The sequence below is a fragment of the Panicum virgatum genome, chromosome 5N, assembly GCF_016808335.1.
Source record: "Panicum virgatum strain AP13 chromosome 5N, P.virgatum_v5, whole genome shotgun sequence".
NCBI lineage: Eukaryota > Viridiplantae > Streptophyta > Magnoliopsida > Poales > Poaceae > Panicum > Panicum virgatum.
The window spans coordinates 38,862,643-38,890,153 of record NC_053149.1 but is presented as its reverse complement, the minus strand read 5'-3'; the positions used below and the strand labels follow the sequence as shown (position 1 = coordinate 38,890,153).

Below are 27,511 nucleotides of genomic sequence, written 5' to 3'. Positions count from 1 at the left end.
GCTGGCAATGGCGGCGGGGGCCCTGGTCGTCGGGAAACCGCCGGCGTGCTGCGTTCGGGCTGTGCCGGCGCTGGAGAACGGGTGCAAAGGGCGCGTGGAGTAAGCGCAGGGCAAGAGCAACCTAAAACTAGGGTCGAGCGGGGTTGGGAGGCACTGCAAGGCACCCGCCATGGCGGAGCTGCGGTGGCGAGACGCCGGCGTGCGGTGCCCGGCCAACAGAGTGGCCTACGGCCTAATTGGCTTAGCGCAAAAGGAGGCATGGGGCTCTGGGGTGCTCACCGAGGGGTTGTGGTGGATGGAGTTGCGGCGTAGGGGAGTCATCGGCGAAGTCCGGCGGCGAGTTGTGGTGGAGTTCGCGGAGGAAGGTCGAGACGGGGCCGCAACGGGCTCCTGGGCTCCTTGGACTGGCACGGGGCGTTCCTGCGTCGGTGGTGGGAGGGTCAGCGCGACCGGAGCAAAGACGGTGGCAAGCAATTGTGCGAGGAAACGCTCACCTGCGGCGGCGGGCGGTTCTGCTTCGAGCGCCGGGTAGCGGCGGCTGCTGCTAGGGTTTGGGCTGCGGCCGTGGATGAAGGGAAGGCGCAGGGGTTCCGCGGGGTTTAAAGAGGGAAGGGCCGAGGATCTCGGCGAGGGAGCAGGGATGGAAGGCCCACGGAGATCTCGGCCGGACTCTGCTACGCGGCAAGGTACGCGGGAGGAGGGGAGGACCGGTGGGACCCGCTGGTCAGCGGCGGGGCGATCGCGAGGCGCAGCGCTGGAGTGAGCGGGGTGCGGTGTGGGCCGCTGCGTGGGAGGGAGAGGAGGAGGGTTGAGCCCGGGTGACGAAGTGGGCCGAGCGCGAGAAGGAAAGGAGAGCTGGGCCGCCGGGTTGGGTTAGGTTTGAGTTCGGGTTGGGCTGGGGAAAGAGAAGAAATGGGCCCGCAGGAAAGGGGGGTTGGATTGGGTTTGGGTTTTGCTTTGGGTTGGTTTCTAGTTTTGGGTTTTCTTTCTATTTCTCCTTTTCTATTTCTAATTCAAACTAACACACAACTAGGTGAATTCAAATTCAAATTTGAATTCACAACTAGCACTCAAACAAATAAATTAATGCACCAGCATGAATGCAACACCAACAATTAAACCTATGATAAAATTTTAATTACTTGAGGAACAAAATTGGATTATATGCCATACTAAACACAATAAACCTTAGAAATTTAAATAAAGCCAACTAAATTTATTAATAAAAGCTGAAATTTAAATTAGGGTGTTATAGACCCTACCCCCTTATAGGAATCTCGTCCCCGAGATTCAGCTGGGCTAGCTAGCAAAGAGATCTGTATATGTCTTCCTCAGCTCCTCTTCTCGCTCCCATGTCGCCTCATCTTCACTGTGATGACTCCACTGAACCCTGCACATCTTGATGCGCTTGTTCCGTGTAACCCTCTCTGATGTCTCCAGAATCTTCACCGGATACTCAGTATAAGTCAGATCTTCCTGCACATCTAACCCATCCAGTGGTGCCTGCTCCTCGGATACTCGCAGACACTTCTTCAGCTGAGAAATATGGAAGACATCATGAACTCCTGAGAGGCAGGTGGGCAACTCCAGGCGATAAGCGACTTCGTCTTTCCTCTCTAGCACCTTGAATGGACCATTGTACCGAGGTGCTAGCTTCCCCTTGACATTAAACCTGCGGATCCCTCTCATCGGAGACACCTTCAGATATACATAATCACCAACACTGAAAGTCAGGTCTCTCCGTTTGTCATCTGCATAGCTCTTCTGCCTACTCTGTGCAATCCTCAGATTCTCCCGCACAGCCTGTACCATCTGCTCTGCATCTTCTACAATATCAGGGCCAAAGAGCTGCTTCTCACCAATCTGATCCCAATAGAGAGGAGTCCTGCACTTTCTGCCATACACTGCCTCAAAGGGGGACTTCTTCAAACTGGCCTGGTAGCTGTTGTTGTAGGAGAACTCAGCATACGACAGGCACTTATCCCAACTAGTACCATACTGAATAGCACAAGCTCTCAGCATATCTTCCAACACCTGGTTGGTTCTCTCCGTCTGCCCATCTGTCTGAGGATGATAGGCGGTACTGAAACGCAGCTTCGTATCCAACGAATCATGGAGCTACTCCGAGAACCGTGAAGTGAACTGAGATCCTCTATCAGATATGATTTTCTTGGGCACACCATGCAAGCAGACAATCCGAGAGATGTACAACTCTGCAAGTCTAGCACCGGAGTAAGTAGTGTTCACTGGAATGAAGTGAGCAACCTTCGTCAGACGATCCACTACTACCCATATAGAGTTGTACCCTTTCTGAGTACGAGGCAATCCAACAATGAAGTCCATAGTGATTTCCTCCCATTTCCACTCTGGAATCTTCAAAGGCTGTAACAGACCCCCTGGCCTCTGATGCTCAGCCTTGACACGCTGACAGGTGTCACAAATAGCCACGTACTCTGCCACTGAACACTTCATCCCATGCCACCAGAAGCGTTCCTTGAGATCATAATACATCTTCGTGCTGCCCGGATGAATAGAATAAGCTGTATCATGAGCCTCACTCAGAATCAACTTCCGGAGATCCTTCACATCTGGCACACAGATCTGGTTCTTGTACAAGGTACCTTGATCATCCTCTCTGAAATGAGGAGCCTTGCCTTTCTTGAGCAACTCACGGATCTCCTGCAGCTTCTCATCTTCTTTTTGATGCTGCCTGATCTCTGCCTCTAGAGTGGGTACTGCCTCGAATGCCGCACTCGAAGTATGATGCAAGAAACCCAGACTCAACTGCTCAAACTCCTCACTTAACTCCTGAGGCATCTGGAAAGCAACGGCCATGTTGACATAGCTTCTTCTGCTCAGAGCATCTGCCACAACATTGGCCTTACCCGGATGATAGTGAATCTCTAGGTCATAATCCTTGACCAACTCTAATCATCTCCTCTGCCGTATGTTCAGCTCATTCTGCGTGAAAATATATTTGAGGCTCTTGTGATCAGTGTAGATATCACACTGCTGCCCATACAAGTAATGCCTCCAAATCTTCAGAGCATGCACGACTGCGGCTAACTCAAGATCATGAGTGGGATAGTTCAGCTCATGCCGACGTAACTGTCGTGAAGCATAAGCAATCACTCTGCCCTCCTGCATCAGAACACAACCAAGACCATCCTTCGAAGCATCACAATACACCGTGAACCTCTTGCTCTGGTCTGGCAGAGTAAGGACTGGCGCCGTAGTAAGCCTTTTTTTCAACTCATCAAAGGCCATCTGACGCTCATCTGTCCATATGAATGCCGCATTCTTCTCTAGCAAGGAAGTCAAGGGCTTCGCAATCTTGGAGAAATTCTCAATGAACCTCCGATAATATCCTGCTAAGCCCAAGAATGACCGGACTTCCTTCACCGTCTGCCATGTCTCCCACTCGAGCACATCCTTCACCTTGCTCGGATCAACTGCAATACCTCCCTTGGAGATGATATGACCGAGGAATGGAACCTCGTCAATCCAGAACTCGCACTTGTTGAACTTAGCATACAACTGATGCTCTCTCAATATCTGCAACACGAGCCTCAGATGCACTTCATGCTCTTCCTCTGTCTTGGAGAAGATCATAATATCATCAATGAAGATCACCACGAAGACATCCAAATAATCCATGAAAACCATATTCATCAAGTGCATGAAGAAAGCCAGGGCATTAGTCAAGCCGAAGGACATGACCGTGTACTCATACAGCCCGTACTTGCAGGTGAATGCCGTCTTCATAATATCCCCAGGACGGATCCTCAGCTGAAAATAACCCGAACGCAGATCAATCTTCGAGAATATACGAGCACCTCGAAGCAGATCAAAGAGATCCTCAATACGAGGCAGTGGATGCTTGTTCTTGATGGTAACTGCATTCAGCTCCCGATAATCGACACACATTCTCTTCAAGCCATCCTTCTTATCTACCAGCAACAATGGAAAAGCCCAAGGAGAGAAGCTGCGACGGATATAGCCCTTGGCTAGCAACTCATCAATAGTCTTCTTAACTTCCTCATGCTCTATAGGTGCCATGCGGTAGGGCCGCTTTGCAATAGGAGCAGTGTCAGGCAAAAGATCAATAGAAAACTCGATGTCGCGTTCAGGTGGCATACCTGGCAAATCATCCGGAAAGACATCCGGGAATTCAGACACCACGCGAATACCGTCCGTGGGCCTAGCCTCCATCTGATGAAGAAATCCCAAGGGCTCTGAAGCACTGACTGTCACCTCTTGGCCATCAGATGATGTCAAGTGAACTGCCCGATGAGCACAATCAATTCTGACTCCCCACTTGGCAAGAGTATCCATTCCCAAAATCACATCAATACCCTTGGTGTCTAGCACCCTCAAATCAGCACTGAACGTTGCCCCCCTTAGACTGACTCGGGGGCAAACAATATGGGATCTCAACTCTCCTCCCGGTGAAGAGACTAGCAGACACTTCCTTAATGCAGTGGTAAAGAAACTATGCTCCTCAACATATGACTTGGTGATGAATGAATGAGTAGCACTAGTATCGAAAAGCACTGTACCTGGATGGGAGTTGACCATGAACGTACCAATAACCACGTTAGGAGCCTCGGCCGCTGACACGGCCGTCACGTGGTTCACACTGCCCTGTGCTGGTGCCCTGGGCTGAGCTGGGCGCCCCTGCTATCCTGCCTGTGCCTTCCGGAGGCAAGAGTTGGCGTAGTGCCCCGGCTGGCCGCAGTGATAGCACACGCGAGAAGGTGCTGGAGCCTGCTGTCCGACAGGAGGAGCTGCCTGCCGTGGAGCTTGCGGTGCTGGCGGAGCTGGTGGAGCAGCACGAGCCGGAGGTGCCGGTAACCTCGGGCCCTGACCTGCCTGTTGCTGCTGTCGAGGCGGGTACTGCTGCGGCGGCTGGAGGCGAGGACGGGTGTTGCTGCCGGAAGCAACGGGAACAATCTTCCTCTTCTTGTCCTCCATCTCCAGGTGCTTGCGCTCCGTGTTGAGTGCGCTGTAAACCAGATGGTTGAAGTTGTCGAAGCGGAGGTTGAGCAGCGCGTACTGGAGGTAGTCCTCAAGACCCTCCATGAAGTGCTCCTGCTTCTTGAGGTCATCCGCAACCTCGGCAGGGGCGTAGCGAGCAAGCTACAGAAAACGATCACGATACTCCGTGACCATCATAGTCCCCTACTTCAGTGCAAGGAACTCCTTCTGCTACATCTTCATAATGCCCGCGGGGACGTTGTGGCTTCGGAACTGCTCCCGGAACTGGAGCCAGGTGAGAGCCTCGCGGTCATGAACTGGGTGGGACTCCCACCAGTCCAAAGCTGCCCCTCGCAGCTGTCCTGCTGCGTACAAGACTCGCTCTCGATCATCGCACTGGGCGATGTCCAGCTGGCGCTCCACTGCACAGAGCCAGTCGTCTGCCTGAAGTGGGTCAGATGTGTGAGAGAACGTCGGCGGGTGGCCCCTCAGAAACTCCGCATGCCTGTCGCGGGTCTGCGGAGGTGGAGGAGGCGGTAGCTAAGCGTGGATCTGCTGCAATGCCTGAACAGTGTTGTTCAGGGTGGCCATCATCTGCATCTGGAGCTGAAAGAACTGCTCCGGAGTCAAGGGTCGAGGCATCGGCATCCCGGTACCCTGGTTGTTCTGCCCCTGCTGCTGGCCAGAACCGGAACCGGTGCTCCTGGTGTTCACCATCTGATTTGAACAAAAGATGTATGAGCAAAGATATTGCAAGAATAATATAGACGGATATGATATCTTTCTGCAAGGAAGACTTAGGCATGATAAAGTAGACAGGATATAGTGGACGGTTTTACCCCCAACGATCTAACTCGTTTTATTAATTAATTAACTTTAACTTGAAACTGATTTTCATTAAACAAATTTAACTACTAAACTATGCAATCAACCAAAAATCCAAATCAAACATGTAGCATAATAACAAGCATACAAATTTCACAACTTAGCCGAGTTTAACACACGACTCGACTAACACAACGCGTCGTAGAACGTACTATCGTATTATTATAAAGGGGTCATCTAGCTTATACCTATGATGGTCAGATGATTTTCTTCAGGCCAGAATCTACGGAAACTATTCTATAGAGAGAAATCAAGGCAAGACGAGTAAGAATCTTGGAATTCAAGGAATATAATAGCAAAATAGTTTCAGCAGACAAGGCTTAGAGAGAAGAAGACTTAAAACTCGACCGGTTCTATCTAGGCTTTCATCCTACAGTCGATATAGCTCTGATACCACTCTGTAACACCCGGTTTATAAAAGGACATAAACCGAGCAATCATATACGTGCCAGGATTAAGTCACACGTATATACAACAGAATGAACAATATATCACAGCACATATCACGTAAAAAGATATAATAAAGCGAGTACAAATGTTATTTATTACAATAATGACAAAATGTCTGATACAGAGTATGCGGAAGCGTAAACATATACGAAGCCTCTCGGCAGCTAGGCACCACAGGGACGTCGACTGGGAGACGAACGCCTAGAAGTCCTCGTAGTCTTGGTAGAGCTGAGCGAACTCCCTCGCGTCGGCAGGAACTGAGCAGCAGTACAGTATCCCCAAGAGGAAAAAGAGTAGAGTAGGCAAGAGTGAGTACACAACTTGTTCTCAACAAGTATAACACAAACTATGAGGCTCTAAGGTTGGCTGACTGACTGCGTTAGCTTTTAAGTCTTGGCAAAATTTTATTAAAGCTAATTACTACAAGTTGGTGAATTACCAAAAACCCAGTTACATAATAATTAATCAAAATTAATCATGTTACTACTGAGAACCAAACCAAGCCACCCGGGGAAACCAGCCTCGTCAAAGGAAGATAACCCCACTAATCAAAAGGAGGATCTGGACCGCTCATGACCGTGAGCACGGCTAGTATACCAGTTTTACACTCTGCAGAGGTTGCACATCTTTACCCACAAGTCGTGAGCTACGCTAGTTGTTCATCACACTTCCTTAGGTGAGATGACTAGCAAACTCACTACGAGGCCGTTACAAAGGATCACGTTGGTAAGGTGTAACCGCTAAGGATTCAGGCAATGCAACGATGGTGCCCACCTCGAGGGGTACATAGACCAAGCCTCGTAGCCTGGGGACCATTGAAGCTCGACCCCCCTCGTGCCCCATGGGTAAGTTACTCCCGAACCAAAATGACCTAATTAGTAAGCCAAGACTGTCCCATTCCAGTCTTGTGGTAGCGCTATTGTCCCAGGTTGTCGCTCTATGAACCGGTCCTTATGGAGAGTGGCCAACCCAGCAGTAAGCATCGTGCTGGCCCCCTAAACCATGTTTCTAACAAAACCAGTTTATAACGAGATGTGAGCCACTCAAATGGGCCACTCTCAGATTTAAGTTGCATATACCATTAATCGAATTTAATTAAAAAGGACTAAGTGTGTTATAGCGCGGCACCTAGCACAACTAACCAAAATGCAACCCAAGGATATATAAAGGATATAAAGTGGCTAGGAAAGTCCTTATAGGCATACAGTATTAAAATACAGTATGAAATTGTATTTAAAATGATAGGTGCTGTTCATGTTATACTTGCCTTCCTCGTACTGCTCTTGCTGCTGCTCAAACTGGTCGGAAGACGGCTGCTCCGGGTACTGGTACTGGGGCTCCTCAGATGGATCACCGTCTACTCACGAACACATGGCCAAAAGCAAGGCACACAATAAGCATACAAGCAACCACTAACAAAATCTAAGAAACAGTACATCAATACATAAAAACAGCACACTAAACTAGTCTAAAACTATTTTACGCGTTACAACCATCACGTGGACATAAAGAACGCCTAAAACGGAGCTAAGACGCAAAATCTAGGCCAAAAACAAGTTCCAGGGACCTATTTGCAAGAAAACTTGAGCTCCAGGGGGTTCTGGGCAAAAACCGAGGGCCTAAATATAATTAAAGATTAGATCTGGGGTCTAACTCGCGAAATTACCAAGCTAGGATGGCTGGTTCTATATTTAAAAAGCTCAAGGGGCTGATTGCTAAATTCTGGGCCAAACTGCAATTATTTTTGAAAAGAGATGGACTGCGGGTTGATATCAAGAAAGATGGGGGGTTCTTTAACAAAATTCCAGGCCAAAACGATATCTTCAGATCGGGACCGTCGGATCTCGATCTGATGGCTCAGGGCGGCTCGGGTCTAGATCTAATCTAGGCCGTGGATTCGAGATCGAGCGGCCGCAGGCAGTTGGGGGCGCGGGCGGTGGCGGGACTCGCCGGAGCAGGGCTCCCGCGGCGGGGGATCGCCGGAATCGGCCAAATTCGGCAAGCCGAGGGTCAAACCGAGTGGGTCTTTGGCCTGGGATGGTCAGCGCGATACGCGTACACCACCTGAGTACAGAGCGGGGCATGGAGGTGCGCGGAGCTATGCTGGCAATGGCGGTGGCGGCCCTGGTCGTCGGGAAACCGCCGGCGTGCTGCGTTCGGGCTGTGCCGACGCTGGAGAACGGGTGGAAAGGGCGCGTGGAGTAAGCGCAGGGCAAGAGCAACCTAAAACTAGGGTCGCGCGGGGTTGGGAGGCACTACAAGGCACCCGCCATGGCGGAGCTGCGGTGGCGAGGCGCCGGCGTGCGGTGCCCGGCCAACAGAGTAGCCTACGGCCTAATTGGCTTAGCGCAAAAGGAGGCATGGGGCTCTGGGGTGCTCACTGAGGGGTTGTGGTGGACGGAGTTGCGGCGTAGGGGAGTCGTCGGCGAAGTCCGGCGGCGGGTTGTGGCGGAGTTCGCGGAGGAAGGTCGAGACGGGGCCGCCCCGGGCTCCTAGGCTCCTTGGACCGGCACGGGGCGTTCCTGCATCGACGGTGGGAGGGTCAGCGCGACCGGAGCAAAGCGGCAGCAAGCAATTGTGCGAGGAAACGCTCACCTGCGGCGGCGGGCGGTTCTGCTTCGAGCGCCGGGGTAGCGGCGGCTGCTGCTAGGGTTTGGGCTTCGGCCGTGGATGAAGGGAAGGCGCAGGGGTTCCGCGGGGTTTAAAGAGGGAAGGGCCGAGCATCTCGGCGAGGGAGCAGGGATGGAAGGCCCGCGGAGATCTCGACCGGACTCTGCTACGCGGCGAGGTACGCGGGAGGAGGGGGAGGACCGGTGGGACCCGCTGGTCAGCGGCGGGGCTATCGCGAGGCACAGCGCTGGAGCGAGCGGGGTGCGGTGTGGGCCGCTGTGTGGGAGGGAGAGGAGGAGGGTTGAGCCCGGGTGAGGAAGTGGGCCGAGCGCGGGAAGGAAAGGAGAGCTGGGCCGCCGGGTTGGGTTAGGTTTGAGTTCGGGTTAGGCTGGGGAAAGGGGGGTTGGATTGGGTTTGGGTTTTGCTTTGGGCTGGTTTCTAGTTTTGAGTTGTTTTTCTATTTCTCCTTTTCTATTTCTAATTCAAACTAACACACAACTAGGTGAATTCAAATTCAAATTTGAATTCACAACTAGCACTCAAACAAATAAATTAATGCACCAACATGAATGCAACACCAACAATTAAACCTATGATAAAATTTTAATTACTTGAGGAACAAAATTGGATTATATGCCATACTAAACACAATAAACCTTAGAAATTTAAATAAGGCCAACTAAATTTATTAATAAAAGCTAAAATTTAAATTAGGGTGTTACAAAAAGATAGCAGAAATTAGAGAGAATCTAAAGACAGCTCAATCACATCAGAAAAGTTACGCTGATAAAAGAAGGCGTGCCCTCAGCTTTGAAGTTTAAAGCTTCCCCAATTCGCGGCACACGCAGATTCCAAGTGCGGGGGAAGTTGGCCCCACGTTATATTGGACATTTTCTAGTTATCAAGAAAGTGGGAGCAGTAGCCTACAAGCTTTAGTTGCCAGCAGAGATGTCAGATGTGCACGATGCGTTTCACGTGTCCCAGCTCAGGAAGTGCCTGCGAGTCACGGAGGAACAAGTGGCTCCAGAAACAATAGACCTACTAGACGATATCAGATATCAGGAGGTGGCAGTGAAAATCTTGGACACTGTGATTAGAAGGACCCGAAACTCAGAAGTCAGAATTTGCCGAGTTCAGTGGAGCAGACATTCTGAAGCAGAAGCAACTTGGGAGAGAGAAGACGCACTGCGAGCCGAGTTCCCTAGTCTATTTAGTAATTTAGCTGAATCTCAGGGACGAGATTCAACCTAAGTGGGGTAGGTTTGTAACATCCCTATTTTTTATTACCAAAATAAAACTTATTTTGCGATTAAACAGGCAACGTAAAATAATATAATAATACTATATTTATATGAGGTGTTACAGAATTAAACTGCTAAGCAATCCTTGCAGTACGCACATGCTCGAGCTGCTACTGAGTCCACTCCACGTACGAGCTCACAAACCAGGCTTGCTTGTCTCCTACGCTTGCCTATCTCCCACACGAAGCACGCCCGACGACATGGGCCCGCGACGGCACTGCACTCGGCACCACGCCGTGCCGACCAGCGCCGTGCCCCCACTCCGCTGTAGCCTTGCTCGCCGGCCTGCCTGCCCTCATCGCTCGCGCTGATCGACGATGCCATTCGCAATCCACGCCTAAGTCGTGCCCCCACTGCAAGTCGAACCGTCCTGCCAGTCTCGGAACTCCACGACGTCGATGTGCCGTCGTCGCCGCGCGTAGTTCACCGGCCGAGATTTTTCTCGCCACGAACCGCCTTTGGCTGCCTATAAATTGAGCCGGGTGCTGCACTCGCACCATCCGCAGCCCGTCGCCGTGCACACCAACCACAGACTGAACTCTTCTTCCTCCTCTAGCTGAAGAACAGAGCATCGTCGATCTCCTCGCCCAGGCCATCTTGGTTCGATTCCTCTCAAGGTGGGCACCCCTACACCGTCCTCCACCAGCCCCAACCCACGGCCTTCCCTCTCCCTTCCACCAGCAAGCCCCCCACGAGCTTCCAGAGCCGCCGCCATGGCCATCCATGGCCGGCCCCCTCCCAACCCGTCTCCCATGCCCCGAGTCGCCGGAACGGAACCCCTCATCTTTCTCTCTCTCCCCGTGCCCTCGGATTTGGAAACGGTGGGCCGAAGCTCGATCCCGGCAAAGCTCTGGCGAGCTGCCACTGTGGGTGCTGGCGGCGCCGCCGCCTAGGCACCATGTCCTGTCTCTGCCCCTCTACCGTGAGCAACTAAAAGCTTATGGACCTTATAGTCCCGTGCAAGCCCACCAGTCCAGCCCACAATTAAACAAGCAGTCCCTCAACCAACCACGAGCAGCCCAATCCGTGAAGCACCCTTCCATTTTTGTTAATCCATTTTCGGATTTATTTAAGCCATCAATCTTGTAGTTACAATATCTCACTCATCCAAACTCCGATTCAAATGATTCTTCTTCCTAAATTCCTATAAAATCATACACTATCCACTCCTCCTGTTTTCATCTCCATTTGAGCTCATTTTATTTTATGTTTGTCCTGGCCTGTGTTTATTTGCCGGTGGTGTCATTCCCGTCCGTAGGCGACGGAGTGATCGAGGAGGAGCGCGCTGTGGAGCATGAAGGCCAGTATCGCGAGCCGAAGCCAGAAGACCCGTACCGCGATCAGGAAGCCGCCGATGCGTATGTAAGCGAAGACAAGTTTCATCGACCCCTACATGAGCGGTTGCATCCATGTGAGGACATTTAGCTGTAGCCTGGGTCTAGGATTGATTACATATACCAGTACTTGAGTGATTGAGTGTGCTCATGCAAGCATCTGAGTAGTCATGCATCTCCAGAGCTGAGACTAGGATATGAAGGGATCTGGCTGAGACCAGGGCAGCTGGGTGTGCTGGAGCTAGTGCTACCGAGGTGGTAGACTGGTGGGTGAGTGCTACCGTGGTGGTAGGCTCGAGTTGGTATGTTGAGGGATGGTTGCTGCCCTGGTGAACCATAAGGACCGAGTTGTTTTGACATCTCACCTAGCTTACTTTAGTACGACCATAGGTTCCGATATGGGCCGGACTTAGCCTAATCCCACTGCTTAGCCTGACGGTCGCAGGGATGGTTTACGGGTATAGACCATTGGAGTCAGGGCCCGAGGGTTTGTGCGGCCGGACTGGGGCGTGACCATGGCTGGGTGTCGTCTATGTCGGTTGTCCGTTCGGGCAGTCGAGCGTGTGGGTACAGTGTACGACCTTTGCAGAGTGTATAATCCATTCGAATGGTTTGTGCCCACGGTATGGGCAGGCTAAGGTGTGGTCCTGACAACTAGTGAGCTACCTACTGTGGGTTGTGTCTGTAAGGGTTTGCATACCATTAGTTGCATTGCTATTAGATTGTGCTTAATGTGTATCATGCATGTCATTCCCCTCCCGTAGGGCGAGGTGGAACTTGCTGAGTACTTTCGTACTCAACCCTTGTTGATTATTTTTTTCAGCGGATCCTGACTTTGTGCCTGAAGATTACGAGTAGATCGTGTCCGCACCCAAGCTGATCGAGTGGAGCCGTGATGGACGAAGAGCTAGTCTTGCATGTCGTTATGCTAATCATTATCCTATGGTTATTTGCGGTAGCTTGGTGTTGTCACTTTACTCCTCGTGTACGTGTTGAATAAAACTCTATATGACTTTGGACTCCACTTGATGTAACATGTATTGTACCGGGGACTTGCTTTGCTTATTAATACATGGTTTAGCCTCGATCTTTGGGTCGGGGCGCTTCACTTCTTTATCACTCAAGGAAGCAATTGAAGCTCTACTTGTTAGTCTTGGCTTGAGCATCACTCGGATTCGTGGTCAAGGGTTTTGATGGGGCTAGCAATATGAAAGAACATATTAAAGGGCTAAAAACATTGATTATGCAAGAATCACCTTCTGCTTATTATATCCATTGTTTTTCACATCAACTCCAGCTAGTTCTTGTTGTTGTTGCTAAGGGAAATAATGACTGTGTGTGGTTTTTCGATCAAGTATCTCTCTTTCTGAATATTGTTGGAGTTTCTTGTAAGCGTCATGGCATGATTAGGAATTCTAGACTTGAAAGTATCATGAAAGCAATTGAGTGTGATGAACTAGAAACTGGGAGTGGATTAAATCAATAGAGGGGATTACCTAGCCCTGGTGATACTCGGTGGGGCTCTCATTACAGAACTATTGTCAACATCATTGCTATGTATCCCACAATTCGAGACGTACTCATTACTCTTGGAGAAGATCCAACACAAAAGGGTGATTGGCCAAAAAAATACATGCGATAGTTGGAGTATTTGAGTCATTTGACTTTGTTTTTGCTTCACATTTAATGCTTATTATTCTTGGATACACAAATGAATTATCTGAGTGCTTACAAAGAAGAGAACAAGATATTCTTAATGCAATATCACTTGTTCGTGTGGCAAAGGCTAGAATGTTGAGAGGATCTGAAGATGCCTAGAGAGGGGTGAATAGGCTAAATCTGAAATTAAAACACTTAAAAATCTGATTAGTAACAGGTGACCCGGATTATCCGGATACTCCAGACTGTCCGGCCTATCCGGGTGGAAACCCGGACTCTCCGGGTCACGGTGCAACGTGCTCAACTGTTGGAAGAAGTGTGTAGAATTTAGATCGAGTAAATTTGCAGTTACCTAAAGGTACTTCTAAGGCTATTCGAACAGATACACTTGACCAAAAACTTGTATATGAATAGATCGATCTCAAACCCTAGCAAAGTTGACTCAAAAGAAAATATCAAGTAAGAGCAAGTAATGTAACAACAAGAGACTCAAAATTTGTTTCCCGAAGCTCACACCCGAAGGTGCTACGTCTCCGTTGAGGAAGAGTTCAAGAGATGGTGCTCAAAAACCCATATGCTCCTCACCCAAGGGCGAGACCAATGCTCAAGCCCGAGGTCACTTACTATGGATTCCTCGGAGAGAAATGAAGCTTACAAACTTCCCGTGGAGCTCACAATGCAGCTTGAGCACTCACGAGCACGCCTAGCCGTCTAGGAGCTCAAAGCTCCAAGAGTAATAGACTTGAATCCGCGGTCTCAACGAAGAACTAGTGCTCAAGGGTTGGAATGGATGCTCACTAGCACAATTCTCTTCTTTTGCAAGTCTCTCACTTGAATCCCTCAAGAAATCTCTCAAGAATCAAAGGGGGGAGTGAGAGTACTTGTTCTAGGGTTTGGACCTGGTCAGGTTCGAAATGAGCAAGAGAGAGAGAGAGAGTGAAGGGGTAAGAGGGGTATATATACTCCTCACACTGAAAAGTAGCCGTTGGGCAAAGGTTACCCGGATACTCCGGGAAATAGCCCGGATACACCGGACCCCGGACAATCCGGGCGAAAGTCCGGACTATCCGGACCCAGTACACAATCTCTCTCAAGGCTGTTTTTTTGTGGAAATTTTGAGTGGCCATGATCTCTCTTTGATTTTGTTTGTGTTCCTTGAGCACTAGAACCCGGTCACAACCTTTAGATCGAAGTCCCCCTTGATAGTACGACGTTCCTAAACTCAATTACAAATCGAAAATCTATTTCTTGAATTTATATCTAACACCCTTTTTTCATTCCCTTTTTGAGGGGGCGTACTTCATCATTCTTGATCGCTTATCCAACCGTAGCTCCTGCACACAAGCTTAGATAATACATTAAACATACACGGTTTTGTCGTCAAACACCAAAACCCACTTAGGGGCCTAGATACCATTCAATCTCCCCCTTTTTGGTGATTGATGACAACCCTATGTACTTTATTTGATAATCAAAACGAATGTAACTCACTAGTATATAAAGAGCTCCCCCTAAAAGTATGCCATTAATTTGAATTTCAAATTTGACTTCTCAAATGTCAAATAATGGTAAAACAATACAATTCAAAGTCACTCTTTATAAAATTTACAGTGGGGTGAGTGTGTGTGTGTGTGTGCCAAAATTCAAGTGTGAATGCATATGACATGTTATGCACACAAAAAGGTGTGTTTGCATCCAAAAACCCGGACACTCCGGGTAAGGGCGTGGAAACTCCGGACATGAGTCCCAGACTATCCAGCCCTGTGACCCGGACTATCCGGGGTCGGCACAGCAAAACACAAAGAAGGCATTCACAACTGCAGTTCCAGAGAAACAAACTAACACAATTTTGCCTTAAACACATGATAAATAGATGATCTAATCATAGAGTAGCACACAATACAAAAGTTTTCTCAAGCCACATAAGGTCCTTACACGAATAGATAGACAAAGATAAAGTTATCAAATTCTCAAAGTTCTCAAACTATACTAACCACACTAGAGTGCCATAGAGTACCAAGAGTGCCACACACGATAGATAAGTCATACTAGCCCGATACAAGCGTGAAGCGCTAAATGAGTACATGAATGATCTTTTCACTCCCCCTTTGTCAACAAGCGCCAAAAAGGGAATGAAAAACAAGTGAACATCACTCATCGACGTCGAGAACATCGTCGGAGGTGTCCTCGTCCTCATCCGATTCGTGCTCCTCCTTGTAGCCCTGGGGCTCTTCTTCTTCGGTCTCCTCGTCCTCATCGAATATCTCTTGTCCGGCAGGAGGACGACGGGGAGCATGAGCGGTGCGGCTAGTCTGGCGGCGACGCTGGCGAGGTAAAAGAACAAAGGCTGGCTCGGGAGCGGCATCGGCGGCGTCCCACTCGGCGAAGGGGTCGTCGAACTCCGGAAGCTCATCATGAGCGTCCAAGGGAAGGCCCATGTGAGCCTTGATTGCTTGAATGTCCCAACGATTTTCATTCACTTCTGAAGCAATGCTCTTGCACATACAAAAGATGCTACAAAGAGCCCTCTTGATGAAAAAGCTGTTGTGGTCATGAGAAGGATCCGAGTAGCTAGGAGCAGCAGAAGAGGATGGTGCGGCATCTGGCCTCGAAATCCTGGTGGCTCCAGCATGCCTAGGAAGAGGTGGTGGTGCATCACCTGAGCGAGGACAGAGGTGAAGGGGCTCATGCTTGTGACTTTGGGAATGTAAACTTGGTCACCCTCTCAATCATATACATGATGTATGGTGCATATGGGAGATGCTTGTCTGGATCAACCATCACCCTCCGAAGCTCATTCCACATGTAATCCATGATGCAAAAAGGCCTACCACCAGGCAAAGTCCTTGCCAAGAGATTTACGGCATAGTGGCGAAGAGCTGTACCATCTCCTTTCTTGGCATAAATAGTGTTTCTGAAAAAACCGATTCAAGCCATAGTAGCATGGCTGAAGAGTGCTTGCATTTCCCTTATTTGCCAACATAGGATTGAAGAATAGTTGTGGCACTTGATAACCCCTTAGCGGCTGCTCAACGTGAATTGGATCACGTTGCTCATCCTTTGAGCCAAGTCCAAGGAGTCTCGAAAAGGTCATATAATCAATATCGTATATTTCTCCCTCAGTTGTCCAATAAAAAGTGACTCGATGTGCATCATAATACAAAGAGGAGAGAAATTGAGAGAGGATTTCTGTGTTCCAATCATACCTAAAACCCATGAGCTCATAAAGTCCAAATTCCTTGCAGATCTCAATGGATACATTGTAGTGTGGATCATTCGGCTTCTCAAAGTAATTCCAATCCACATACTTGCATGGAACAATTGGTACTTCGGATCCTTTGAGCACAATAGATGTATAGAAGTCCTGGTGAAGTTGACACCAAAAACACCTTTCAAGGCCCTCACACTTCTGCAGTCGATAGACATCATCTTGTCTAGCATCCCTGAGTGCCACTTCTTGCCCACTGTAGTTTCTGGCCATCTCAATTGCAAAACCCTCTACAAGCCATGGACGAGCAAGTCTGGGAAATCTATTGTAGTTCCTTTGCTCAGGGGTGAACTCTACTTGCAAATGAGGCAGTGTCCTAGGACAAATGTCATGAGCGATACCTCACCTCTGTGGATTAATTTGGGCTGGAGGTGGATTTGGCATGCCTTGCATCATGTAAGGAGAACGCCGTGGCTGTCGTTAGGTACGAGCTGGAGGTGCTTGGCTGCTGCTGCCAGCGGGTTCCTTTCCGGGGCGATGGCGAGGATGCAACTCGCGCCGTGGAGGGCTAGGAGGTGACTCTTCCTCCTCCCTCTGAGAACTAGGATCATGGCGTTGTTTCACCCGGCGCTCTCTACCCATTTCCTAGACAAAAGAGTAGATTTGGAATGAATTTGAGTGCTAAAAGGAATTGAAAGTTGAAGCCTCGAACAAACAAGGTCCGAACAGTCCGGGGTAGAGCCCAGATACTCCGGAGGGTCCGGAGTATCTTGGGTTCAAACCCGGAGTGTCCGAGCCAAGTGCCTGAAACCCTAACTTCTACAAATCTGTAGATTTCTCCATGGGATTTGAATGAAATTGAATCTGGGAGTTCCTTAGTGATGCTAGAAGACAATGCCCTAAAGGAAATACTAGAACTCTTGCTACATTGAGAGAGCGAAGGATATGAAGTTCAAAGTACCTTGAAACCTTCAAGAACGCACGGGAACTTCAAATTCAAGACTTCCCTGGAGTTTCCGGAGAGGTGGAGAGTCTTCATTCACGATTTAATGAAAAAGAGATGGTGGGAAGGTGGAAATCGCCCCTAGGGCGAATCTGGGCGAGAGGTGACAGTGTGAGGGTGAAAAGAGGAAAGAAACGGTAAAAATCCGACCCCCATGCGGTATACCCTGGGAAAATTATAGTCCGGACTATCCGGGACAAAGTCCGGACTATCCGGGAATACCCGGAGTATCTGGGTAAAAACCCGGACAAACTGGCTCCCCCTGAAGGTATGCACTGAGACTGAAAAATGATAGATTTTGGATAGATTTTGAGTGAAGATCGAGTAGCCTGAGATAAATTACTTACTTGAGATCAGCCAATAATCAATCAAGGAGAACAATGACCTCAAGTAAGCAACAAATAAATCCAAATCTTTTCGAAATTCAAAGTTTTCACGGTTTGTTTTGAATTGACATTTTCTTTTTCAAAGAACCTATATTGAGTTCACACAAGCATGTACAAGGGTTCAAGCTAGGTTATGAGAATCCAAAATATTTAGCTCACTCCTCAAAGCACAAAACCTTTGCTCATCTATAGGCTTAGTAAAGATATCAGCAAGTTGCTTGTCGGTGCTTACATGTCGTAAAGCAATATCTCCCTTAGCCTCATGACCCCGTAAGAAATGATGTCTTATATCTATGTGCTTTGTTCAGGAGTGTTGCACCGGGTTGTTAGCTAGTTTGATTGCACTCTCGTTATCACACAAGAGAGGAATCGCACTAAAATGACAACCAAAGTCACTCAATGTTTGCTTCATCCATAAGAGTTGTGCACAACACACACCGGCGGCGACATAATTAGCCTCCGCTGTGGACAAGGCAACCGAATTCTGCTTCTTAGAGCTCCATGCTACCAAAGACCGGCCAAGAAATTGACAAGTCTCCGTAGTACTCTTTCAATCTACTTTGCAACCGGCATACTCTGAATCGGAATAGCCAAGTAAATCGAAAGATGAGCCTTTCGGATACCACAAGCCAAGATTAGGAGTGAAAACTAAATATCTTTAAATTCTTTTAACCGCCATCAAATGATATTCTTTCGGATTAGCTTGAAACCTTGCACACATGCACACACTAAGCATAATATCGGGCCTAGATGCGCAAAGATAAAGAAGAGATCCAATCATAGAGCGATATACCTTTTGATCCACAGCCTTTCCATCTTCATTGAGATCAAGATGTCCTTGGATTGACATTGGAGTTTTGATGGGTTTGGCATCTTCCATGTTAAACTTCTTTAGCATATCTTTAGTGTACTTTGTTTGACTAATGAAAGTGCCATCCTTGAGTTGCTTGATTTGAAATCCAAGGAAGAAGGTCAACTCACCCATCATGGACATCTCGAATCTCTTTGTCATAATCCTACTAAAATCATCGCACCAAGTTTGATTAGTGGAGCCAAATATAATGTCATCGACATATATTTGGCAAATAAAAATATCTTTATCAACTTTGCGAGTGAAAAGAGTAGGATCGGCTTTGCCTATCTCAAAGCCTTTCCTTAAGAGAAATCCTTAAGGCATTCATACCATGCTCTAGGAGCTTGCTTTAGCCCATAGAGCGCCTTATGGATCTTGTAGACGTGGTTTGAAAACTTGGGGTCCTCAAAGCTCGGTGGTTGCTCAACATATACCAATTCGGATATTGGTCCATTTAGAAATGCGCTTTTCATATCCATTTGATATAGCTTGAAATCATGGTGAGTAGCATAGGCAAGTAAAATACAAATTGACTCAAGCCTAGCTACAGGAGCATAAATCACCAAAATCCAAACCTTCAATTTGCGTGAATCCTTGAGCAAACAACCTTGCCTTGTTTCTTGTTACCACGCTATTTTCATCTTGCTTGTTTCGAAAGACCCACTTGGTTTCTATGACATTTTGCTTGGGTCTTTCTACTAAGGACCAGACTTCATTCCGTGTGAAGTTGTTCAACTCCTCTTGCATGGCCATCACCTAATCCGGATCATCCAAGGCTTTATCTACCTTTAATGGCTCCAAGAAAGAAACAAATGAGTAATGTTCACAAAAGGTAGCCAAACGAGAACGAGTGGTTACCCCTTTAGTTATGCTTCCAAGGATGTTGTCCACCGGATGGTCTTTTTGAATACTTTGATGTACTCTTGGATGAGGAACTTGAGTTTGTTGTTGAACTTGTTGAGCCTCTTCTTCAACTTGAAGTTCATCTTGATGAGGAGATGATGGTTCTTGATCCATATCCCGGATACTCCGGTCCTCTATCCGGGTAGTCCGGACTTGAGACCCAGAGTTTCCGGCTTGATTTCCGGAGTTTCCGGAATGCGCTGCGGAATGTGTTCTTGATGAACTTGGAAACATCATCTCATCCTCATCTTGATCTTCTTATTCTTGAGGCTTTATCTCTCCAATGGCTAGCTTCTTGATTGCTTTGCTTGATGGTTCCTCCAATCCTACAACATCATCAACTTGCTCTCCTTGAGAGCCATTAGATTCATCAAATGTCGCGTCACATGCAATCTCAACACAACCGGAGGTTTTGCAAAAGACGCAATAGTCGTGAGCATTTGAGGCATAACCAAGAAGAAACCCTTCATCTACTTTAGGAGCAAATTTAGAAGTTTTGTTTTCATGTTTAGAATGAAACACTTACTCCCGAAGACTATAAATTATGATACATTGGGCTTTTTACCAAGGAGAAGCTCATATGACATCTTGTTCAAGATGTTGTGGAGATAAAGGCGGTTGATTGCATGACATGCCGTATTGATTGCTTCCGCCCAAAATTGATCTGAGACCTTGTATTCATCAAGCATTGTTCTAGCGGCTTCTATGAGTGTTCTATTCTTTCTCTCAACAATTCCACTTTGTTGAAGTGTGTATGGTACCGAGAACTCATGACCAATTCCTTCTTCATCAAGATATTCTTCTATGTTGGTGTTCTTGAATTCGGTGTCATTGTCACTTCTTACTCTATTGATCTTAGTTTCAAACTCATTTTGAGCTCTCCTTGCAAATTTCTTGAATGTTTCTTGTACTATACTTTTGTCATGCAAAAAAAATACCCAAGTGAAACGAGAATAATCATCAACAATGACAAAACCATATTTGTTACCACCAATGCTTATGTAAACCACCGGCCCAAAGAGATCCATATGGAGAAGTTCAAATGGCTTGACGGTAGTGACGATGCACTTTGATGGATGAGAAACACCAACTTGTTTTCCCACTTGACAAGCACTACACACACAATCTTTCTCAAAGAAAACATTTGTTAGTCCTAGGATGTGATCCCCCTTTAGAAGCTTGTTGAGATTTATCATCCCAATGTGAGCTAGTCGGCGATGCCATAACCAACCCAAGCTAGACTTTGCCACCAAATATATGTCAACTTGAGCTTTCTCTTGTGAGAAATCCACAAGATATAGCTTTCCCTTAAGCAAACTTTTGAAAGCAATGGAGTCATCGCTTCTTCTAATGACGGACACACCCTCATTAGTAAAATGACAATTGAAGCCCGAGTCACAAAGTTGTGAAATGGACAACAAATTGTACCCAAGTGTATCAACTAAAAGAACCTTTGAGAGATTGAATTGTGAGTTTAGAGTGATGTTACCGGTTCCAAGAACTTTTCCTCTTTCATTACCGGTAAAAGTGGTGTAGTGATCACCACTTGATTTTGTCAAAGATTCAAACATACTCCTTTCTCCGATCATATGATTTGTACATCCACTATCGATCACCCAAGTTGATCCACCGGAGGAGTATCCCTGCAAAACAAAGTTACTCTTTTCTTTTAGGTACCCAACAATACTTGGGTCCTAGAACGTTAGTTACAAGCACCTTGGGCACCCACACACAATTGTTTACTTTCGTGTTAAATGTGCGGTGACCAACAAATTTAGCAACCACTTTACCACGATGGTTTCTAGTCAACACAAAGTATGCATAAAAGGATACATGAGAAGACAGTTCTTGTGTTTGTAATTTGATTGGGGTCTTGAATTTGTCTTTCTTTGATGAGGATGCAACAATCTTGGCACCCTCATCACATGTAGTGCCTATCTTGATGAACTTGACATGACTAGTTGCTTGATTCTTCCTTTCTCCCTTGCGAATGGGAGTAGTCATATTCACAAGACCTCCATTGGCTCCCAATGCGGCGGTCTTGTTGTTCTTGATATATGGGATGGATTGTGGAATACCTTACTCATTCTTCCCAAATCCTTTACCTTTCTCAAATTCAAACTTGCTCATGTATCTTGAGCCAAATCCCTTGGTATGCTTCTCAAACTCACCTACCCGTGAATCGGGCTTTGCTTTGGATGCTTACTCATTTGGAGATATTTCTTCTTGCAACAATTGAGTGAGCCTAGTAATTTCTTTCTTCATGGCATTCATCTCAACATAGTTAATAGCACAAGTTTGAATATCAACATTATAACAATGTGCACAACCATTATTTGTTGATGGAATGGATGAACTAGATTTATCTCTAGCTTTTGAGTAGTTGTTAAGAGTAGTGTTGTGCTCAACCTCAAGTGCCTTATGAATGGCTTGCAAGCTTGTAAAGCTTTCTGGAAGTTTCACAATTTCACTTTTCAAGTTAGCATTTGTGTCCTCTACCAAGGAGTATTTCTTGGTTAAGTCATTCACTTTCTCTTTTTCACTAGTGAGCAACTCTCTTACCTCAAGAAATATGTTATCATTGGTTTTGAGAGAGTCCTTAATCCTCTTGTTCTCCTTCCTTTCATAGGAAAGATCCTTGTCAAGAGTTTTAGAGGTTTCTCTCTCAATCCTAAGCAATTCCTCTTGAGATTCAAGAGTTTCTTCTAACTCATCCATTTTCATCATTAGTTTCATTATTTTAGTTGCATCTTTTTTACTATATTGGCTAATTAGACTAGCAACTTCATCTTCCTCATCTAGTTCATCATTTGATGAGTTTGGAGAATTTACCTTCACATTCTTCGCCATGAGACACATGACTTGATCTTGATCCTCATCATTGGTGAGATCTTCAAATAATGTAGTGGAATGATGAGGAGAGGCTTTGAATGCCATGGTTGCAACATCTTCATTCTCGGAATCACTTTCTTCTTGTGATTCCCATTCTTGACCAAAGTGAGCTTCACTGGCTTGTTTCTTGTATCTTGGTCTTTCTCTCTTGGAAGAGCCTTCTTTGTCATCTTTGTTCTTTTTCTTCTCTTCCGGACAATCCGCAATGAAATGTCCAAGTTTCTTGCACCCAAAATAAGGCTTGTTAGATCTTCTTCTTGGTTCATATTTGCTCTTGTTCTTGCCATAATTCCGAAAGTTTCCCTTTCTAAAGACTCTTCTAAAATTCTTGATAAACAAAGCCATTTGCTCATCATCAAGCTCATCACCCTCATCATTACTAGATTCTTCATTTTTGGATGATTGATTTGCTTTCTCTTTGCCCTTGGAGCTTGCTTGTAGTGCTATATTTTGTTCTTTGCCGCTTGTTCTTGAAACTCGGCCAAATCTTGATTTATCTTGACTCTTCTAAGTTGATCATGATAAGCCTCAATTCTACCAAAAACATTTTCAGCGGTGAAGTGCTTGAATCCTCTTTCGGCTCTTATCAAGCTAGGTAAAGTGACATCTCTAGCCATGTACACGGTCAAGAGCTTGTCCATAATCTCACGATCACCCCATTTGTCACCACCAAGTGACTTGATTTGATTTGTGATCTTCTTCATCCGATTGTACATTTCCTTGACACTCTCATCCTTTTTCATAGAGAAAAGGCTTAGTTCATCTTCCAATGTCTTGATTCTTGACTCATGAACCTTCCTTGAACCTTGATGATTGACTTGGAGAGTGTCACAAGCATCTTTGGTGGTTGGTGCATCTTCTATCTTGTCAAATTCTTCCGGACTCATGGATGTGTGAAGGATGTTCAAAGTTTGAAAGTTTCTTTGCAACACATATTGTTGCAATGGTGTTGGAGTCTCATCTTCATTCAAGATTTCACACCCAACTTCTACAACTTTCCATATATCCTTGTGAATTGCATTCAAGTATCCAAACATCTTGGTTTTCCATTGACTATATCTGGTTCCATCAAAGAATGGAGACTTTCCCATATGAATAGATGCACCATGGTCACTAGGAAGTTGAAATGTATAATCATGAGACACACGGTGATACTCAACTCTTTTCTTGTCTTTTGATGATTTCTTGTCTTTTGATGACCCACTCTTGCTAGAAGCATGAAATGATTTTCGCTTGCGGTCGGAGTCCGAGTCATCACTTGAGTCAATCAAAATCTAGGAGCTAGCTTTCTTCTTCTTTTTACTTTTCAATTTCTGCTCCTTCTTCCATGACTTCCATTCTTTATATGACATCTCATCATCACTTGAATCCGAGTCATCATCTTCATTCTTGTTTTTGTTCTTCTTGCCTTTTGATCTTCTTGACTCATCTTGATTCTCATCTTCAAGTTTACCATCATCATATTTGTTCTTATTCTTGTCTTCCTCACCCATCGGATCGACGGGACTCTTGGGAGAATGTTCTCCCGACATCTTCTTTTGTTCTCCAAGCGGTTAAGCTCTAAACAGAGATCCAAACTCTGATACCAATTGAGAGGATCTGAAGATGCCTAGAGAGGGGTGAATAGGCTAAATCTAAAATTAAAGCACTTAAAAATCTGATTAGTAACAGGTGACCCGGACTATCCGGGTTTGGGTCCGGATACTCCGGACTGTCCGGACAATCCGGGTGGAAACCCGGACTCTCCGGGTCATGGTGCAACGTGCTCAAATACTGGAAGAAGTGTGTAGAATTTAGATCGAGTAAATTTGCAGTTACCTGAAGGTACTTCTAAGACTATTCGAACAGATACACTTGACCCCAAACTTGTATATGAATAGATCGAGCTCAAACCCAAGCAAAGTTGACTCAAAACCAAATATCAAGTAAAAGCAAGTAACGTAACAATAAGAGACTCAGAATTTGTTTCCCAAAGTTCACACCCGAAGGTGCTATGTCTCCGTTGAGGAAGAGTTCAAGAGACGGTGCTCAAAAACCCCTATGCTCCTCACCCAAGGGCGAGACCAACGCTTAAGCCCGAGGTCACTTACTATGGATTCCTCGGAGAGGAATGAAGCTTACAAACTTCCCGTGGAGCTCATAATGAAGCTTGAGCACTCACGAGCAGACCTAGCTGTCTAGGAGCTCAAAGCTCCAAGAATAATAGACTTGAATCCACGGGCTCGACGAAGAACTAGTGCTCAAGGTTTGGAATGGATGCTCACTAACTCAATTCTTTTCGCTTGCAAGTCTCTCACTTGAATCCCTCAAGAAATCTCTCAAGAATTAAAGGGGAGGGAGTGAGAGTGCTTGTTCTAGGGTTTGGACCTGGTCAGGTTTGAAATGAGCAAGAGAGAGAGAGTGAAGGGGTAAGAGGGGTATATATACTCCACACACTGAAAAGTAGTCGTTGGGCAATGGTTATCCGGACAGTCCGTGAAATAGCCCGGATACACCGGACCCCACAATCCGGGCGAAAGTCCAGACTATCCGGACCCAGTACACAATCTGTCTCAAGCATGTTTCTTTGTGGAAATTTGAGTGGCCATGATCTCTCTTTGGTCTTGTTTGTGTTCCTTAAGCACTAGATCGAAGTCCCCCTTGATAGTACGGCGTTTCTAAACTCAATTACAAATTGAAAATCTATTTCTTGAATTTATATCTAACACCGCTTTTTCATTTCCTTTTTGAGAGGCGTACTTCATTATTCTTGATCGCTTATCCAACCGTAGCTCCTGCACACATGTTTAGATAACACATTAAACGTACACGGTTTTGTTGTCAAACACCAAAACCCACCTAGGGGCCTAGATACCTTTCAAATGCAAAAATTGAGGTCTCATGGGTGGGATCAATTTCTTGAACGGGTCACTTTGTTTTGCAATAAACATGATGTCCAAGTTCCTGCAATGGATGGTTAGTATGTGCCTTATGGAAGATCTGCACGTTTTTCTCGAAACCAAACAATAGATGATCACTTTAGAAGAGAAGTATTTATTGGGGCCATTGATCATATCAGTCAAGAGATTGGCAATTGATTTGATGAGGTTAATTTGGAGCTGCTTTCTTGTATGTCAGCCTTCAGTCCTGCTGATTCTATTGCATCTTTAAGGCACAAAAGTTACGTAGGCTTGCTGATTTCTACCCTAATGACTTCTTTGACTCGGATTTGACCAAACTTGAATTGCAACTTGACATTAGACATGAGGACAGCTTCAAAGATATTAACAATCTTGTAGACCTCTCAGCTAAGCTAGTTCAAACTGGAAGGCATAAGGTTTATGATATGGTTTATAATCTTCTCAAATTGGTCTTGCTTCTACCGGTGGAAACGACAAGTGTTGAAAGGGTCTTCTCTGCATTGACTTTTGTGAAAACTAAGCAGAGAAATATGATGGGAGATGGTCTTTTGGATGATTGTCTACACACATTCATCGAGCAAGATATCTTCTTTAAAGTGGATGAAGATGATATAATTAATACTTTCATGAGCTTTAGGAAGCGTAGGCCTGATAAGAAGAAATAAGGTAATATCTTTGAACTATTGTAGGTGTGTAAGCTTATTTCATGCAATTCTAAGACTTAATGTCCTTCTACTATTTATATTGTAATCAAGTGTATGCAAAGTACTAAACCTAATTCCTTATATACCGAATTACTCATGGATTTTTTTTGTCGTGTACTGCTTTTTAGATTGAACTGAATACCAAATTGAATGTTAAAATTTTGACATGGCATACCCTAAGTTCCAATCCTAGGTCCGCCCCTGCGGGCCACGCGAGGTCATCATCGAGTGCATCGTTCCCAACTCCGGCATCGTCGAGATGCCACTGCTCACGAGGAGCAACTATCACAAGTGGTCCCTGGTCACGTAGGTGAACCTGGTGGCGCTTGAACTCTGGGATGCTATGGAGGCGGAGTGCAGGAGCGAGCCAATAGTCAGCGGGCGATGGCTGCAATCCTGCGCGGGTGCTGCCAGACATGAAGTTTTTAATCGCTAAGAAGAAGTCGGCGAAAGAAGTGGGGCGGCCTTGAAGGAGATGAGGGTTGGTGATGATCGCGTGAAGTCCTCAGTCGTGCAGCGGCTCTTGGTGGATTTCGAGAAAATCACACTCTGCAACGCGGAGTCTGTCGACAACTTCGCGATGCGAGTCATCGGCCTCGTCGACGGGCAGGTGCCAGTGTCAATCGAGATGCACACGGACCTCAACAACATGTCCGTGGAGGAGCTTATCGGCCAGCTGTGCGTGGCAGAGGACACCGATGCTGAGGAAACCGTTGACAGCATCGAGAAGGGCATCTAGCAGCTGCTACTCACTAAGGAGCAGTGTCAGTGTTTTTTTTTACCACCGGCTAGTGATTCTCGTGGATGCGCGTTTAGGGGCGGATGGTAATACAGAAAGATACAAGGAATTATACTAATTCGAGCCGCTCGGGAGCGTAATACCCTACGTCTAGTTCATGCTACTCGTGTATCTTGCACTTGTTTGTAGTAGGGGGATACAAACGGGTGAGAGGGACAAGCGTCCCAAGTCTCTAAGATCGGCAGGGGGAAAGTGAGTTTGTCGCTACATGTGTTCTAACTAATCGATTCGCTCTTGTCTGGTCAAGGCAATCACTGGTGAGAACTGCCCGGAGTTCATGCCTGCCTCTTCCCAGCTGTGAGAGAGTGTCTATGTGCCTCGATGAGATGGTGTGTGTCTCTCAGACAGAGTCTGATTGTTCGGGTTCTGATCGTCCGACCCCCCCCCCCCTCATCCTCGTGCAGGAGCCCATCCTCTCCTCTTTATACGATAGAGAGGAGGACGGAATACAAAAGAGAGAGATAGAGAGAGAGGGTGGGGGTCCACGCGTCGTCCACTGCTCCGAGGCTCACATGGCCCTGTCATCGTCGCCCTCCTCCTGCACAGCCGGGCCCGTCCTACCGCGCGGTCCGCGGAGTGGGAAACACGGCGGTATCCTGGTTAAGGAGTGGCATGCCCCTACTCTATGACCTATGCTTCCCACGATG

The 27,511-nt window shown here is 46.7% G+C and overlaps 1 protein-coding gene across 1 annotated transcript; it reads right to left on the bottom strand.

Moving 5' to 3' along the window:
* Window positions 1–21,771: 21,771 nt before the first annotated feature.
* LOC120674785 lies at window positions 21,772–23,348 on the bottom strand. The gene is made up of 2 exons (XM_039955906.1): window positions 23,067–23,348; window positions 21,772–22,968 (listed from the first exon to the last, which is right to left on the bottom strand). Exons 1-2 carry the CDS (start codon window positions 23,346–23,348, stop codon window positions 21,772–21,774), a joined length of 1,479 nt encoding a protein of 492 aa, XP_039811840.1.
* Window positions 23,349–27,511: the final 4,163 nt, after the last annotated feature.